This window comes from Marmota flaviventris, chromosome 4, assembly GCF_047511675.1.
Source record: "Marmota flaviventris isolate mMarFla1 chromosome 4, mMarFla1.hap1, whole genome shotgun sequence".
Taxonomy (NCBI): Eukaryota; Metazoa; Chordata; class Mammalia; order Rodentia; family Sciuridae; genus Marmota; species Marmota flaviventris.
In genome coordinates, this window is record NC_092501.1 from 95,331,034 (window position 1) to 95,350,545 (window position 19,512).

Genomic DNA, 19,512 nt, shown 5'->3' on the forward strand with positions numbered 1-19,512 from the left:
TCAACTCAGGTCCAGAGCATGGAGTTCATGACTGTGCACTGAAAGCTATGAAACCTAAGGTCCAAACAAAGTATTTTCTTCCACTAAGTTGTTCTTGTTGGGTATTTTGGTCACAGCAATGAAAAGCTGACCAATACAACACCTATCCTGTTGTAACCTGGATAATAAAATGAAAAACTTACATGACACTCACCAGTACCACCAATTCCCTAGTCCTCGTACCTCAGTTGCAGTTACCCCACCAAGACCCAATCATCTGGAATAAGCATGCCTGTGGAGGGTGAAAAACAAATGAGACAAACGATTTGGTGCCACAAGGAACTTAGTTTCCAAGCCCAGCAGGGTTCTCACTATTAACCCTCACCAACAGAAGTATTTCAACACCACCATTCTCCTTTACCCATTTCCTATCATGGAACCTGCAGTCAAAATCTTTGCTTCCAACTTTAGAGATGAAAATATGCTTTCAAGCAAAAATTCCTTCAACTTCTCTCCTACAGCTCTAAACTTAGCCTTATGGCACCCCTCCTAACTTATATTCTTCACTCCCAAATGCCAGACAATATACAGAGAAGATCCTGCTTATCAAAGGAATTTTTCTTTAAAGGATATCTCTTCCTCCTTTCAACACTGACTTACTTCTCTCTACCCACACACACATTTTATTCGCACCATACTTTTAAAAAACCTGCCCCTAGCTAAAAATACTTTTCTCATGCTTTTTAAACTATTTCTATCTCTCCCTTCTTTCGGTGACAAACATCCTGAAAGGGGAAAAAAAAGGTATCTATCCAATCTCATTCTCTATACTTCCAATTCTCATTTCCTCCCCCAATTCATTACCATCTGGCTTTTACTCAAACATCTCTTGCTAAGAATGATGAACTTTTAATTGTTCAATTCAAAAGCCCATTTTCAGTCCTCCGCCTAGCTAAAATCTTCAATATAATCAAAACACTTGACTATATTTTTAATGAGTTTCTTTGTTTAGCTTCCAGAGAACTATTCCCTTCTGGTTTTCCTCCTACCTTTGACCAGTCATCTGTTCCTTTTGTAGGGGTCCTTGTTTTCCTCTGACAACTTTTTAAGATTCTTAGCTGAACCTTAACAATAGATAGTAAGTTTGATACAAAGAGACTAGAGTGAAGCTAGATCGTGTGTAATTGGTTTAGTTTAATTACATTCACAGGGGTTTAAAGCACAAAACCACTGTTACCAGTATTCATTTGTCATTTTAAAAATGAATGCATTGTCTTATTTGAATTCGTATTCTTTTAGAAGATCAGATAGTGCTAAAACAATAAATTAGAAAACAATATGTTTTGATGTCAGATTTAAATTTAAGATACAGGTCTACCACCTACTAGATGGAAAACCTTGACTGTGTTATTAACCTCTTTGAGACTCATTTTCTTCCCATGATTCATGCATTCTCATTCAATCAATTAGTCATCAATCAACCACACAACCAACACTTACTAAATGTCTAACATGTTCCAGGTATAACATTGGGTACAGGAAACAGGTACAAATCCCATCTCATCAATCCCCAAAACTTGTAGCTTCTAATAACTAGGAGCTCTGAGGCAAGGCCATAATACTGCTCTGTATAATACTAGGACTACATCAAGAAGAATGAAGAAAAATAAATGCTAGCATATTCTATCACAGGTAAAGCAGAGAGCTAGCACCAGACTCGAAACACCAACTTCCTTCATAGAACATTTAATTTTTTTCCTCCTACAAACCCAGAGACACTAAAACCAAAATCCTCAAGCAAAATTAAATACAGTAACATCAATTGCTAAAACATGCTGTTGTTGATGATTCATTCAGGAAGCAGTAAGTGCCAGGCCACCACTACAAACAGTTAAAGGGTTCATCCATCAAAATATTATATGCCAAAGCAAATATTCTAAACAGTTGGTTGATAAATCTAAACATATAAACTGAATAACTTCAGAATATCAGAAGACAAACACACATGCATACATACACACTATTACTTGCTCAGTTTCTCCTGCTGTTAGTTAATCACGTTCCCCTATACTTATTCATCATATCATTATTGTTTGAGATCTAGGTTCACAAAAAGAGTCTAAAGTACAGAGATATCCAGTATAACCCCTGCCCCACACATGCAAAGCCTCTCCCATTAGACACTCCCCACCAATGTAGTACATATTACAACTGAGGAACCTATAATGGCATACCACTACATCTGAAGTCCACAGTGTACATCACGTTTCACTCTTGGCTTCTGACATATATATAATTACATCTATTCTGACAAATATATAATTACATCTATACATTCTGTACAACTATACAATCTGAGAGTATCATACACTTGGCAAGCACTTATCTTTTTACTCTCCATAGTTTTGCTTTTCCAGAATGCCATATAATTGAAATTATAAAGTATATAGATTTGTAATACTGGCTTCTATCACCTAGCAATATATATATTTCCTCTATGTCTTTTAAGGTCTAGATAGCTCATTTCCATCATCTGGATGTATCATAGTTTATTTATCCATTCACCTACTGAAGGATATCTTGGTTGTTTCACAATTTTGACAATTACTGTAAGCATACATGTGCATGTTTTTGTGAGACCATAATTCCCAACTCCTTTATGTTAATACCAAGGAGAGTGACTGCTAGACTGTACGTTAAGAATGGGGTTATAGCTCAGTAATAGAGCACTTGTGTAGCACACGTGAGGCACTGGGTTCAATCCTTAGCACCACATAAAAAAAAAAAAAAAAAGAATAAAATAAAAGCATTATGTCCATCTACAACCAAAAACAAGAAGAAGAATATATTTAACTTTGTAAGAAACCACCAAACTATCTTCCAAAACAGCTGTATCATTTTGTGTTCCAGTCAACAATAAATGAAAGTTCCTGTTGATCCACATCCTAACCAGCACTTCTTGTTGTCAAGTGTTCTGGATTTGGGCCATCCTATTAGGTGTATAGTGGTAACTCACTGTTGTTATAACTTGCATTTCAAAATGGTGTAGAGCATCTGTTTATATGTTTGTTTGCCATCTGTATGTCTTCTTTGGTAAAGTGTCTGAGGTTCTTTTTTTTTTGTGTGTGTGTGTGTGTGTGTGTGTGTGTGTTTGTGACAAGCTCTTGCTATGGAGACTATTTTCTTAGTGTTGTGAGGATTACAAAATAGTCTTACAAATCACAAACACAACAATGCCTGATACACTGAATGTTCAGTAAACACTAGCTTAAACACTAAAACAAAGGCACCCTACATATTTACCTATTTAACAACTGTCCTCTGAAGTGGATATCCTCCTTTTTGCAGATAATGAAACAAACATAATAGAACTGAATTGTCACACATAATTAGAGGCAGAATCAAGATTCAAACTCAGTTCTGGTGTCTCTAAATCAGGCTCTACTTGAAAATGACTACAATAAAAATTCCCAGGTAGCAATCTATCCTACCTCTCCCAAAAAGCTGACTTTTATGATTATTTATAATGATAATTTGAATACATACACACACAAACACACATACACATTCAATTCCATTCATATACTTCTCTTTAATGCTGCTAATATAAGCCACCTTTTTTTTAAAGAGCTATTTTGACAGAATCATCAGTTCAAACTTTTATTATTTATTGTGGTATATAACACTCAAATCCTCTCTTTTAGCTAAATTCTGAAATACACATTATTAACTATAACCACCCTAGTATGCATTAGAATACCCGAATTCACTCCTCCTATCTAACTGTAACTTGGTACCTATTAACCGGCCTCTTTCAACCCTTCTCTCCAAGCTACCATTATATACCTCACCTAAACTACTGCCATAGCTTCCTGAACAAAATGGCAGACACTGACATTTGGGAAACTCCCAGAAAAAAGGTTGGTTGTAAATATAGTTTATAGGATATAAATAGGCACAGAAAGAATCCCAAATTTAAAGAAAACCTCTGGAAGAAGGGGAAAGGAAAACATAAAGTAAGAAAAGAAAGAAAACCTCTAACAGGTAAGGAAAACAAAACAAAAATACTAGGAAGAAAATTAAATACAGAGAATAGGGAAAAAAATCTACATTTGACTTTAATTCCAGTATGGCAGTGGCCACCAAAGCCAAACCCCCCACTGGAGGTTTACTACTTTTTGCAACTTTAAGCTCAGGACAAAATATAAAAATAAACACCTACCTAGGCATCCCAGACATTAAGGAAAACATTCTGGGATATAGAGGGATCTTAAAACTCTATACTAGATAGTCTCCACCTCTCTCTCCCCTCCCCTCCCTCTTTCCCTCCTTGCCTCTCCTAGGAACTATTAACCCTCAAACCACGCCATATGTAGGAGTCAAATACGTTAATAAAGACCTAAGGAATTGAGCTAAGATTTGAACCACTATACATAGAGTGTGAGAAAATATTTACAATCTGAATCTGTGTTCACTGCCTGCTAAAAAATATTAACATTCTCCAGAGTACAACAAAAAAAAAAAAATCAAAAGATCCAGGATTAAATCCAAAATTACTACCAATAATGGAAAATATAAGTCATCCTCCAAGGAAAATGAAATCAGTAAATGCCAACCCCAAGATGACTCAACCTAAGTTACCAAACATGAAGCAACTACTATAATTATGTCTAGGAAGTAAAGCAAAATTACCTTGGAATGAATGAAAAGACAAGAAATCTCACTGGGTAAATGGAAAACATTTTTTTTAAAAAAGTCAAATAAAAACTTTAGAATGAAAAATAAAACAAAAAAAAAATCACTAGGTAGAATCAATAGCACAAAGAATAAGAAAGAGACAGTGAATTAAAGCAGACAGAATTTACCTCCTGTAAGAGAAAAGAAAATGAGTTAAAAAAAAAAAAAAAAAAGCTACAGGAACGATTAACCCTTAAAATGTTAAAAAAGAAAGAAAGAAATGTGAAATGTGATGCTTAAAGGAAATGAGAGATTTGAACAAGAAAAAATAATAGACATAATTTCTCAAACTTATAAAAGTAGTAAATTTACAAATTCAATTTTGATTAGACCAAAACAGAATAATTCAAAGAAAACTACAAGTAAACACATCATAATAAAACTACTAGAAAAAATCAAGATAAAGATAATTTACTAGAAGTATCCTGAGAAAAATAATATATCATATATAAAGAAATGATAATTCAAATAATTACAGAATTCTCATCAGGAACCATGACAGAAAGAAGACATGGAAGAATACCTTTAAGAGCTAAAAGAGTTGAGTCAAGAATTCTATACCCAAAAGTATATTTTTATTTATTTACTTCAGGAATAGAGGCAAAATAAAGATATTTTCATATAAAGGAAAGCTGTAAGACTGAATTATCAGATGATCTGGACTTTATGAAATGTTAAAAGGAAGTTTTTTAGGCTGAAAAAATCTATCATAAAAAAAAATTCATTCATTCAAGTATGAATAGAAACATAGGAAATGAAAATTATACATTCTTATGTGCATATAGTATATCACCAAGATGGATGTATTAAGCATTAAAAGGACTCAAACTTAAAAGGAAAAAATCTTAGAAGTTCATTCTCATTCACAGAATAAAAGTAGAGGGGAAAATCTAGGGGAAAAGGGCAAATTAAACACATTTATAAATAATGTGATTCATCTTCATAATAATTCTATGAGACAGGTACCTGTGGTATCCTTAATTTATAGATGAGAAAACTGTAGCATTTGGCAACTGGCCCAAAGTCACAATGCTTTTAAGTGAGGAATCAAGAGTTAAACACAAGAGGTGGGACTATAGAGAAAATGATCTAGTAGAGAAAGTAAACATTTAAGAAAGCCAAGTAAAATTAATAAATCAGCAAGTAACTGAATATAGATATTAAAAATACAAAGTTGAATAAATAAAGTAGCTAACAGAGTAAAGGTCATTTTCTTTAGAGGAGAAAGACATAAAGGACAAATGGTGCAAAAGAAGATTGCTATTTCTCATTATTTGTCTTTGCTATTTGAACTTTTTAAATGGTGTATATGTTCTATTTGGCATATTTAACATATGAGGGTTAAAGAAAACTTGCCTACAAGCAGAAGTAATCTTCCAGTATTGGGTTGTTAGTTCTGTACAACCATTGAGTTCACTCGGTTGCTGGGTGACTAACAGCCTCTTAATGCTATTCCACCCATCCTCCCCACGTCTGGCATTACTATAAATAAAAGAAAGTTAACTGTAATGAAAGTTTTATTTCTCAGGATCTTTGATGTATTTTAACTCTGTTGATATGTTTACAAGTAATAAAATTTGTCCTCCACGCTTTGTTGCATAACCTTGAACAGAATCTCCCTTAGATTGTCTTCTATAAAATGAGAAGACTGAAGAAAATGATAACTAAAGATTTTTCTATTTCCACAGTATTTAGAAACATTTCTTTTCCTTTTCATGGGTGTCCAAATAATCTAACTACGGTTACTATCTTGCAAATGCAAACTACTAGTTAGAAGAGGAATTAGGCAAAAACACCAGAATTCATCTAAAAATTGTAATAGCAATATTCTAAGAGCAAATTACATACCTAATTATAGACATCAAGAATATCAATACTATATAGATTACACAATACATTATTACTTTTCCAGGACAGAATCTTTAAAACTATACACCTCTTTATAAATATGACAATATATCCATATCTCCATACATACATTTGCAATCATTCATAAAATGCATTCATTTATTTCTTCAATAAGTGTTTATTCTGCACCTATAATAAAGAAGTCAGAAACAATGCAATATACTGTTATAAACACAACAGATCTATGTCCTACTTCCTACTAAGTTTACAAGCCAGTGGGGAAATATATACCATGAAGGAAGGGCTATAACAAGTATAAGTGCAGCATGATAAAAGCATACACAAACCTGGAAGTGAAAAGTGGGAAATAGCAATGTGAATACAGAGGGTTAGATAAGGTTTCCTGGAGAAAATAACATCAAAACCTAAATATTGGAGCTGGGGTTGTGGCTCAATGGTAGAGCGCCTGTCTGGCACATGTAATGCACTGGGTTCGATCCTCAGCGCCACATAAAAATAAATAAATAAATGTCCAACTACAACTAAATAATATTTTTAAAACACCATAAATGTTAATAAAGAATAGACATCAGTTCCCAGAGGAGGGAGATAGGAGAGAGAAAAGGGGAATATTACATTCAAAAACCACAAGACAAAGTGGGCAAGGTTAGAGGCGGTGGTTACAGACAGCAGAGAACACGAGTATTATAGTTCAAAACATGGCTGAAGTGTGTGATGCAATTAAAAAAATAAGTAGAAATAAGGTAATAAGCAAGGGCTTGTGTTGCTATTCAAACATAACAAACTGAAACTGAAAAGAGTCTCAAGTATAATCTTGAGACTCCTCCTCTTTTTAGGGAAATCACACAAAAAGTCATCTGATATAAATGAAAGCTCTCCGGGTGAGGAGAACAAATGTTGTACTAAAACTATCACTACTGAATTTCTTCATTCTAATATCTTACAGCCTACATTTCTTAAGACCCTCCAAAATCAGTAAAGACGTTAGCCCCATCATATTAAGAGACTCTTAACAAAAAAAAACAAAAAAAAAAACTCCAGTTGTATTTCATTACTCTCAAAGCCTCTATCCAAACAACACAATTTTTTCATATAATGTTATGGGTAATTCTGGAGAAACATCATAGACAAACTTTTAAAACACAGCACATTCCTGAACTTTTAAAGCATTAAACTGTTCATGTTCAAACAAATCTTAAAAGTAAGTAAGTCAAAACCTTGAAATAATCTGATAGTAAATCTTAAAGCTAGTGCAGCATTTCCCAACTTGCATTTGGCATGTCTTTAACAAGAATTTTACCCACACCTTAATTCCAGCTAAGTGATCAAACTTTTCAAAGAATCCATAACGACATAGCCTGAAAACACAGACATAATGATGATTTACAATAATATGGTAAGTAGACTGGCCTTAATTACAATGATCTTGTCAATAAATTCAAAATTAATAAATGTCAGCAGAAAGTATTCCATAGTTATTAAACTTATTTCAGAACTACATATACAATACTTTTAAAATTCTAAAACAATATATTATCAATACACATAAAATTAGACAATGTTTTAAAATGTAAGTCAGATACTAAGGACCAAAAAGAACATAAACACTAAGTAATCAATATAAAACAAATGAACAAAATCAAAGCAGTACCCACAACTTCATAGTTAATGAAGATAAGTACTATTCAGCCAGGGCTACTGCATTATGGCTTCCTGCATTACTTACTGAACAACTCATGGGGGCATTATGGGGTGAGGGAGACAATGTATGTTAAAGTGGAAAAGAATGCAAAAAAACTACCACCACCACCACCTTAAAGAATCCAAGACTCATAGCAAAAAAATAAATAAATAAATATTAACAAAGGCAAGATCTTCAGCTAGCAACATTCATTTAGTCATTCATTCTTTTCAAATACTTATTGAGTGGTAACATAAGCCAGGTATGGAAAGATACAGCACTGAACAAAATAAACAAAAATTTCTCTGCGCTCATGAGGCTTACATTCAGAGAGAAGAAGAGAGGTAGGAAATAAATAAGTAAAATATTTGCAATATCAGATGGTTCAAAGTATAATGGACAAAAGCTAAAACAAAATGGGGATAGAGAGTACTATGAAAGGGATATGAATGGTGCTTTTACACAGGGTGAATAACAATGGCCTCAATGAGGTGAACACTTAAAATGAAGAGGACTTCACCAGACTTAGAAATTTGTCTTTGCCATTCTCACAAGGAGTTTTATACTTTATTCCACTACCCACTTCTCTGCATCCTATTTCCAGTAACAAGAGTAAGAGCCTGTCCAACTTATTTTCAGGTAAAGAAAAGGTGCAAAACAACCTCACCATATTCCTAAGGATTTAAAAACTAGGCCAAAAAAAAAAAAGCAAAACCTAATTTCTCAGAAACATCCTTCAAAGTATCAAAGCTTTAAGCCTGTAAAAGGTACATTCCCATATCATTTACACTTGGGTAGACAAACTGTAGCCAGCAAGGCAAACTCATCTTCCAATCAGTTTTTGTAAATAAAATTTATTGGAACACAGCCACATTAATTTGTTTTCTATATCTTGATATAGATATTGTTGCTCTCCAAGAACAGATCTGAATAGCTATGGCAAAAATCACAGGCCTGAAAGGCCTAACATATTTGCTATCTGGCCCTTACTAATAAAAGTTTACTTACTCCTGACTTATGTCATCATCACCACCATCACAACCACCATCCCAGTAGTAAAACTACTTTCAGGGCCTTCCTTATGATCATGTGATGACTGCAGTCACACAGTCCCCCACTTCCTCAAGAGGGCTCTGTGATTGGGGTATTATGTTTTGTGATCATTGTTCTGAAATCTTTAATAGTTTTATCTTTGAATCTGAGGGGTTTTGTTATTGTTGTTGGGTACTTTTGTTTTGTGTTGTTGTTGTTGTTTGGGGGTTTTTTTGGTTTGTTTTTTGGTTTGTTTTGGTACTGGGGATGAACCAAAAGGTGCTTTACTACTGAGCTACATCCCTAGCCTTTTTTATTTTGAGAAAGGATCTAACTGGCCTCACTTAGTGCTGAAGCTAGCCTTGAACCTGCAATCCATCCTCCTGCCTCAGCCTCCTGAGGTATAGCCCAGGGCACTTGGATGAATATGAGTTTTACAAGTGAACTCCAGAGGGGTCTGATGCTGGAACAGGGACTTAGAACCTCAGCTCATAGTCAGTTTACCTCTCTAGGAAGGGCTCATAGTCAGCTGGCTCAGTTTGACCTCCCCATCTTCACCCTACAACCAGGGGCAAAGCAAGGCAGTGCATCTCCACTGCAAGGTGGCATCACCTTGGCAGATTCAGCCAACAAATCATAGGAGTCTCTAGCCTATCACCAATTTGGGTGATGGTTATGACCTAGCAGGGAGACTGTGATACACTTGAGACTGTCTTTCTGCTATGAGTTGGGACAGCAGACTACTAGAAGGAGAGACTGACTTCCCCAACCCAGAGTCCCATATTTTCTCTTTTGGCATTGGGTCTTGTAAATTATGTAGCTGGACTCACTTTACTTTCATGAAGCAAAAATTATAAACTGGAGTTACAAATGAGAGTTCCATTATTCTATCAAATTCAGCACACAACTTATTTCTGTTTTGTCCCATTCCACTGTAAACCATTTCATTCACCTTGCTACAGCCACATAGCTTTCTTCCTATTTCCTAAACCAACAAACTAATTTCCACAGGTCATGATTACACCTGCAATACTTGTCAACTAAAACAGGATCTTTGAATCTGAGGTAGAGCAACCAAGTCTCAGTTGACTGTCACAAGTGCATGGAGGTAACAGACTATCCTGATATCTACCTACTAAGGTGTCAAACTGACTAATTCAAAGATGGCATCCATCAATTTCTTCCCTGCATGTAAATGCAACCTTCTCCCCAACTGATATGAAAGCTTATTCCCTCTCCCTGTGAATCTGGGCTGCCCTTAAACTGCTTTGACCAATTGGATGAAGGAGAAATGACATTCTGAATCTATAGTTCCAGGCCTTAGGAAGGATGGCAGCTTCTTCTTACATCTATGCAGTCAGAAGCCAAAGTCACATTGAGAAGGTATATAAAGAGGACACACAGACAAAGCAGAAAGAGAACTGAGATGTGATAGTCAACAGTCTCAGTATCAACTGCCAGTCAAGTTAGTGGATCTTGGAAGATCCAAAGCAGTCAAGCCTCAAAATAGATGTAGCCCCAACTAACATCATATGGAGCAAAAGAACTGCTCTACTGATCACAGTCAGCCCATGAAATTTGTTTACTTATAGCCTCAACACTTGGTATCCTGAAAGATAACAAAATGCTTGTGATGGAGTATTTTGTCACAAAGCAATATAAAATTAAAACAACAAAGTCTAAATACCAGCTTTATCACAGCTGGGCCTATTATTTAACTTCTTTGCATCCCATTTTATTCATTTACAAAATGATGATTATAGCACTATCTACTTCACAGAGTTGTTCTGAGAATTAAATGTGTTGATATGTATAAAGTACTTAGCACAGTTCTCAACACAGTTTTGACATAATGCAAGTAATTACTATTCTATTTTTGCTGTTTCATTATTGATAAAATTTATTACTTATTCCACTAACGTGCTTTATTTTCTTCAAACTGCCTACATCTATCTGAAACTATACTTACTTGTTAACTACCTGAAATGATGGTTACTTATTTATCTGCCTCCCTCCAATAAAGAAAGAGCCATGAGACAAGAATTTAACTGTCCTATTCACCAATTCCTAACATAAAAATTGGCAGGTAGAAATATTTTCTAAGATATTATGTATTGACTAAATGAATAAATGAGTTATAGGAAATGTTTCATAGTTAACCAATTATGATGTCTAAAAACTGCTTCCATCTTAAGCATAAATTTGATGAGTCTCCAAACATAAAATAAGCCTACACACTACCTATATTATGTAGCCTTTTCATGATGCAACTCCAATGCATTGACTCATTACTATACATTACACCATTACTAGACCATGAACTGCTAACAAAGGCTAGCATTTAATTCAGCATCATTCAGGTTGTTGATTTTGTTTGTTTGTTTTTGTACTGGGGATTGAAACCAGTGGTGCTCTACCACTGAGCTACAACCCTAGCTTCTTAATTTTCTTATTTCTGAGACAGGGTCTCACTAAATTGACTAGACCGATCTCAGACATGTAATTCTCCTGACTCAGTCTCCTGAGTAGCTAGAATTACAGGTGTGAGCCAACACACCTGTCTGCGCTGAAGCAATTTGCTCATATGTATAATTTTTTTTAATGAGCTACATTCAATCAAATCAATGACACACACAGTTATTATTATGACATGCTTAGAAATAGCAAGAGAAACTTTAGTCTGGATCCATTTAAAAACGATTCACCCTGGTAACAAAAATGAACACAATAGTGGTCTTCAAGCTATATATGACAACTTCATAAACAATATGTTTGAGTGTTGCTGTATAACTAAGTATACAAAATAACTGAGTGTGAATTTCTTCAATTACAATTTTTAAAAGTTTAAAACTTATTTGAAAAATGAAATAAAAATCAGAAATTCACAGAGCCCTAAAGCATCTTTGAAGAAAAGCACTAGTCTAAAAGGTAGAAAGATATAAAAACACCTAATTCAGTATAACAAGTTCTCTAATACTGTGATTCCCAATTTTTCCTTGGCTTTAATGCAGATGACAGATGCAAGAAACTCTCCCTGTCTCCTTCTCCTAATTATAGATTCAAAGGAGTTTTTACATTTTAGAGTAAGATTTTATAAGACAAACAAACTAGACCAGGACTGATTAAAGTCAGGGAAGTAGGAGAGAATACACTATGGTTGAATAACTAATAATAAGTAGGTCCTCTAGACTACAGTAATCAGTGCATACAAATTAAGAGAACAGATTCCTGATATATGACATTATACAGATATGGAAGACCCATTCCAGGAACCTGTAGCTAAGAATAGGAATTTTAAACTTCAAAAATAAAATAAGGCTGGTGGAATGGATAAAATTTTAGAAAGACTGACAACACCAAAATTTTACAACTTTCATTCACTGATGGTGGGAGTGTAAAATGGGAAGACTATTTTGGGAAAATATCTGGTAGTTTCTTATATAAGTATAAATACACCTATCCTATTATCTCATAATTCAATCCAACAGAAATAAAAACACGTCTTCAAAAAAATGTGTACAAAAACTTCTAATAGCAAAAACTGAAAACAACCCAAATGTCTACCAATAGAGGACTAGATAAACTACAGTATATTCATACAATTTATATTATGAAAAACTATTTCGTAATAAAAAGGGATGAGCTACTAAATAAATAATAAAATGGATCAACCTCAAAAAAATTATGCTGAATGTAAGAAGCTTTGTAGACTATATGCTATATGATTCTAGAACTGAAAAAATAATTTGAAGTAAAAAAAAATCAGAATAATTACTTAGGGAACAGAGATTGATCTGTTGGGAATGATCATAAAGGACCTTTGAAATAATCTTCTGCAACAGATCAATAAGCTGTACATGTAAAGAGCAAGAGTACAGATTGAATATTTGTATCTTCCCAAAGTTCATATGTTAAAGCCCTGAACCTCAAAGTGATATTTGAAGGTGGGGCCTTTTGGAGATAAGACGGTTTAGATGAGGTTATAAGGAAAGGGTCCCCATGATGGAATTGTCTTCAAAAAAAAAGTGAGACCAGAACTTTTGGCCATCTCCACGCTAAAAAGAGAGCCCACACCAAAGAACTGAATTCTCCAGCACCTTGATATTAAATTTCTGAGCCTCCAAAACTTTTAAGAAATGAATTCTTGTTGTTTAAGCCACTCATCTAATCCTTTTCATGGCAGCCCAAGACAAGACAGGCAGAATAGTAAATATTTCAGACTTTATAGGCTCTGCCTCAAATTCTCAATTCTGCCATTGTAAATGAATTGGTTGTGTTCCAATAAAACTTTATTTATAAAAACAGGATTTGGACTGTAGTTAGCTGACCTCTGCTCTATATTTTCAAAGTAGTACACAGTTACATGGATCAAAGTTCACTCAACAGGGATGTTACATTTGTGTATTTTGGTCTATGTTGATTTTAACCCAAAGAAAAAGAACTATAAATAAATAGTGAACTCTAGGCTTTTGACAAGTATGTGATTTTTCAGGAAGTACACTGACATATGCAACTTACTTTTTAAAGAATCAAAAAATAAGTTTGATTGACAAATATACAAAAACACAATAAAATGAACTGCTAACTACAGGCCCTAAAATTTATATATATGGTATATAGAATTTAACGGCACAATTCTTTCAACTCCTAAGAATAAAGTTCACAGTATCAATATATAACACAGAACTCAAGCAAGATAGAACTAAAAAGTATTAGATTATGCAACTAGGTAACCTTGATTATGTAAAGGGGGTGTAGTAAAACTATAAGTCAGCTAAAGCATATTGCTAAGTTCAAAGGAACTAAATGAAGATCAAAGAAATCAGAGTGGGTCAAGAAGAGAGGATGGCTGGGCATGCCTATAATCCCAATGGGTCAGGAGGCTGAGGCAGGATGGTGAGTTCAAAGTCAGCCTCAGCAAAAAGCAAGGCAGTAAGCAACTCAGTGAGACCCTGTCTCTAAATAAAATACCAAATCAGGATGGGGATGTGGCTTAGTTATTGAGTGCCCCTGAGTTAAATCCCCAGTACCCCCTTTCCCCACAAAAAAGAAGAGAGGATGATAACTACAGAGCAACATAAAGTAAAAGATTATAATACTCCTTTAAGATGGAAAATGAAAGCAAGCTACTTCACCTGAAAAATCACCTTATTTTATCTTTTCCAGAACATGTACGTGGGCTTGACTGTCCCCACACATTCTTGCTGAGTATGCCATCTGCAAAGCTTTCCATTTCCTGATACTGAATTGTTTTTTGTAATAAGCTACATAGGCAAAAAAGATCAAGACAACCACAGCATGTAACTGTCCAAAGGAGAGGTAAACTAGCCTGTTTGTTGTCTGCTACAATATTTGTAAGCTGGCTTTAAAGGGGAATGCACCCTTGGCTCTGCATTCCTCAATTATGAAACAAATCCCCTGCTTATGTCCATCTGAACACCCATTATAGGTTCTTGGAACTTGAGAACAAGAGAAATCTATTCAAATATGCTGATGTTCAGGTTGCCATGAGTAATGTTATTTTTCTTTGATTTGGGATTTTCCTGTTTTCTGCCAACCACCACAAAACCTTAACAGACTAAAATATTAGCTTGTAAACAGGGCATTTATTTATCATGTACCAGTCTATGTTTTATATATATTTCGGTACTTCTTACACTATCCTAATGAGATGGCACTTATATGAGGACCCTGAAGCTTCAAGATGCAAAGTAACGGCCAGGCATGGTGGCACAAGCTTGTAATCCTAGCAGCTTGGGAGGCTGAGGTAGAGGATCACAAGTTCAAAGACAGTCTTAGCAATTTAGAGAGGCTTTAATAATTCAGGGAGAACCTGTTTCTAAATAAAATATAAACAGGTTAAGGATGTGGCACAGTGGTTAAGCACCCCTGGGTTCAATCCCTGATACCAAAAAAGAAAAGACAAGATGCAAAGTAACTAAGGCAATATCTCAAAAATTGCAAACAGCACAACTTAAATATAAGCCTAGACGACATTAAAACCTGTTTTTTGTTTTTATGGTACTGGTGATCAAACCCAAGACCTCAGTGAAAACTAGACAAGCACTTTACCACTGAGCTATAAAATAACTAGCTCCAAATCCTGTTTTTGGCCATTAATTATAAAGCTTCCTTTCTAGTTGATTTATCAAAGGCAAATTTAATTCTCCAGATCCAAGAGCAAAGTATTCAAATCTTCATAATGTGAATACTTCAAATCATGTTTCATTGAAAACTAACATTTTAGAATGGAAATGTTAACATAATCTTAAAATTTTTAAAAAACAACTGTGATCAAAGATGAGGAAGAGCAAAAATAAACAAATCCAAACCACTGTCTTTACTATAGAATTTCTCGTAATTTTAAAATGCTAGTATATGTTATAAATCTTCCAAGAATACCTATTGTCATCATTCTGGAACACAGTCTGGGAAACTACTGCTAACAATGAAAACTGCCAATTTAACTTCTACACAGAATACCTTTTAAATCTTAGTAGTCACCTTGGTGGAGGTATATGATCCTTTAAAACATAGAAGATCAAAGTTAGAATGTGGTCTAACAGCTGCAAGACAAGTTAATTATTTAATAATTTGGGACACTGTTGTTTTCTGACCAAGCAAAACTAAATTTCCCATAAGTCAAAAAAACTATTTATCTTGCCTGATTTTTTTTTCAAATTAGAAGGGTAACAATCAAGACTTTTTGTAGTTCTACACTGTTTTATTTAACTGCTTAACTCTTTTACTTAATTGCTTTACTTAACTAAATTCAGATCCTTTTAACAACGGAAGGGAAGAAGCAACCATAGAAAAAGCAGTTTCCAGAGAAAGGTTATCTATTCATCAATGCAAGAAAGTCATTCTGATGTTCTGGGCAGCACTGCCAGTTTTCCAATATGGAGAGCTAAATTTTAAACCTTTAAATAAATAATAAAATAACACGGCATACCATTCCATTCCTATGGATACCTGCCTGTCTCCTGACTTAGTCATCTCTTAACATTTAACAACCAAAGTTGTTTATTGCTCCAGTTTATTAACCATTCCAGAGTTCGTTCGGACACACACACACACACACACACACACACACATGTGCGCTAAAGCAGTCACAAAACAGCTGTGGTCATCCTAAAAGTCAGAGACAGAAATCTAGCTTCTAAGTCTACATAAAACTTAAATTTAGCTGTTTCTGTAACATATACCAAGACAGAGTTATTAATGAGACCATTCACAAAACCAAGAGTTATTCTGAATAGATGAAATTACTATGTAATTTCAAAATAACAAAAATTAAAATGCAAATTTAAATTGTGCTAACATTCTCTACTGCTTTGCCTTACAGGAGAAACAAACTGATATCCCACCTAAAGGCAGTAGAATCTTTAGAATAACTGAGTTTTGCCCTCTGCTATCAAGGAATGCCTCCACCCATTCAAAGTCTATATAGGTCAAACCTTCGGACTGAAAAAATAAGGGGCAATAAAATATGATATTGTAAGCAGGGCATGGTGGCTCAATTTCTAATTCCAGTGACTAGAGAGGACAAGTCAGGAGGATTCTAAGTTCAAATGTGGCCTGAGCAACTCAGAGTCTGTCTCAAAATAAAAAAAGAAAAAGAGCAAGGGTAGTAAAGTGTCCCTGGATTCAAATCCCAATGTCAGAAGGGAAAAAAAAAAAAAAGATATTATCCACTTATTTTTGAAAGAAGTAGAATAAAAGAAAGTATCTGAAACCTGAAAGAGCATGGGCTGGGGTTACAACTCAGTGCTAGATCACTTGCCTAGCTCATATGAGGCACTAGGTTCAATCCTCAGCACCACATAAAAATAAATAAATGTATTGTGTCCATCTGCAACTAAAAAAGAAAAATTTTTTTTAAACCTGAAAGCAGATTTCAACATTTTGGTAGCAGGAATTTTGAAAAATAGTCTCAACTGGTAATACCTACTGAAAGCAAATGTAACAATAAATTATTTAAAGTGCAGCTACATCAGTTAAAATTGTTTTGATTAGTGACTTATGTATGAGAACACTGTTGATCCCAATAAGCAAATTCATCCAAAAAGAAAGAATTTAAATCACTTCATACCATTAAGAGAAACAAACAGAACAGAAAGATAAGAAAAATGAAAAAAGTACCACTAATATTATTCAACATTTATCTATTGCATTTTATTTTTGCTAATGTTTACAAAAATAAGTAATTTACTTTAGAAAAAGTAAAATCACCAAAAGTGTATACACTGACAAATTGAAAGACACCCTCTATTCTAGCACCAGTATTTCCCAAATCATTTTGGAAATACTGATAAATTTTCAGAAATTTCTTAACTTGATTTATTTGGAGGTTTTACAGGAGGTAGACAAGTTGACAACTGAAGTACTGTGAGTTCTTCCGTAGAAAAATGAAAAATTACATACCTTGAGATGTCATCTTTCAGTACTCTTCATGTGTCAAGATGCATTTATTAATAGAAATTCTTAATTCACAATAATATGCAAATAGTTTGAATGAAATAATGGAATTAACTAATCTACATTTGTAAAATTTTATAATCTATAAACTGCATCATTACCAGTAGGTATTAACATTTTTCTCCTTTTCCTCAGTAAACAGGTTTAACTAAATTATCATCTCAAAGTTTATAGACTAACATGCTACCAAGCTGCAACAGAACTGTCATTTATTATTGAGTACACTTTTAAATAAGATTTACAATAAGAATTTCCAATGACATCATCAGAATTAATACACAAAGGAAAAAATACAGGAAAACTGACAAAAAGTAACAAACAACACATTTCAACATTTAAAGTAACAGAGATTTATATAGTTGAAACCGGAAAACCTTGTGTTTAGTGAAAATTAATTTTTCAAACAAGATCAGAATTTTTTCAAATAAAACATTTCTGCTCCTTGCACCCCCCCCCTCCAAAAAAAAAGCATGTGGGAATGAAGGGGGGGGAATGAATATAATCACTTTTAATAACTAACTTAATGGAAAAGGACAAAATGACAAGGTTAACGAGAGCAGGCAAGGCCAGCACTAAAGCTATTCTCTACAGTTCCACAATTCCTAACCCGCAATTTTACCAAATCTGCAGCCCACCTAGTACATAGTACTTACACCTCCCCCACCCATCCCATTTATGACGGAGACTACCTTCCTGGCAGGTATGTGAACTTGGCTGTTTCCAGTTGAAAATCGTCTGGGCAGTCTCGGGAGAGACTGAGACCGGGAATAAGGAGAAATAAATGAGTTCTACGGTGTCGGTGGTAAGACTGTCTTACAGGGTGGAATATGTTGCGGATGAGGGGACCAAGGGGAGACATGGAGCAAGAGGGAAGGGTCTTGATTAGAGTCACAAGCAGAAATCCAACTGAAGAGGTGTGAGGGAAAAAGCCCAAGCCAGAGGTCCAAAATAATAATAATTAACTAGAACATCCTCCCGAAGAATAACCTGAGGAAAGGGATTCAGGGACCACAGTGGGCGTCAGTCCCGAGGTCCCAGGAGGCCGGGAACTCACCACCTGGTAGCGGCCAGTCCCCAGCTGGTGATGATCCATCCTGCCCGGCTCGGGATCCGGCTTCCGAGCGGACAAGTCCCCTCCGCGCTCAGCTCCCTCGGCCTCCCCCGTCGTTGACGTCGTTGCCGCAGCGCCGCTTCCGCCTGGGTTTCTGCCGCCGCGGTCGTCCGGCGGGGACGCTTCACTTCCTGTCGCTCCCGCAGTAGCCGCGGAGATCTCCGCGTCGCGCACGGTTCGCTGGAGAAGCTCCGGGGCGTCGCGTGCGTTACTGAGCATGCTCGGGACGGTCGCGCATGCTCGCTGGCTCCTCCGGTGTTCCATCCGCGCCGTGGCTCAGAGGGTACTGCTGGGTGGGAGGAGATGGGAAAATAGGGGAAGTTCAGGGAAGCAGTGTAGGTTGTCAGTCTGTCGGGAGTGGGAGGTGGCAAAAGGAACTGGGAAAGAAAAAAAAAAAAAAATCGACGTCCTTGATTGGGTTTTTCTGTGTACGCGGGTTTTGCGCAGTAAGGAGCAAGGGCACTGCAGAGAGACGGATATTGCGAGGAGAGGGGACGCATTCCTACTACACCTGAGGACAGCTTCCTGTTGGTGTTCATCCAGCCTTAGGACAGTGCAAGGCAATCCATCTCGAGGGCATTCCTAAAACGGTCGTTCAGCTTCATTACCGAGTCAGACTTGGTGG

The 19,512-nt window shown here is 35.5% G+C and overlaps 1 protein-coding gene across 1 annotated transcript in view; it reads right to left on the reverse strand.

Annotated features, from left to right (window-relative positions):
* The window catches only part of Ndfip2 (Nedd4 family interacting protein 2), a 60,804-nt gene extending 41,629 nt beyond the window's left edge, over positions 1-19,175 (reverse strand). The window contains exon 1 of the mRNA XM_027941582.2: positions 18,831-19,175. Coding sequence (XP_027797383.1) covers positions 18,831-19,151 — 321 coding nt within the window. The 5' untranslated portion in view covers positions 19,152-19,175. The remainder of the gene's footprint in view (positions 1-18,830) is intronic.
* Between the last annotated feature and the right edge of the window lie 337 nt (positions 19,176-19,512).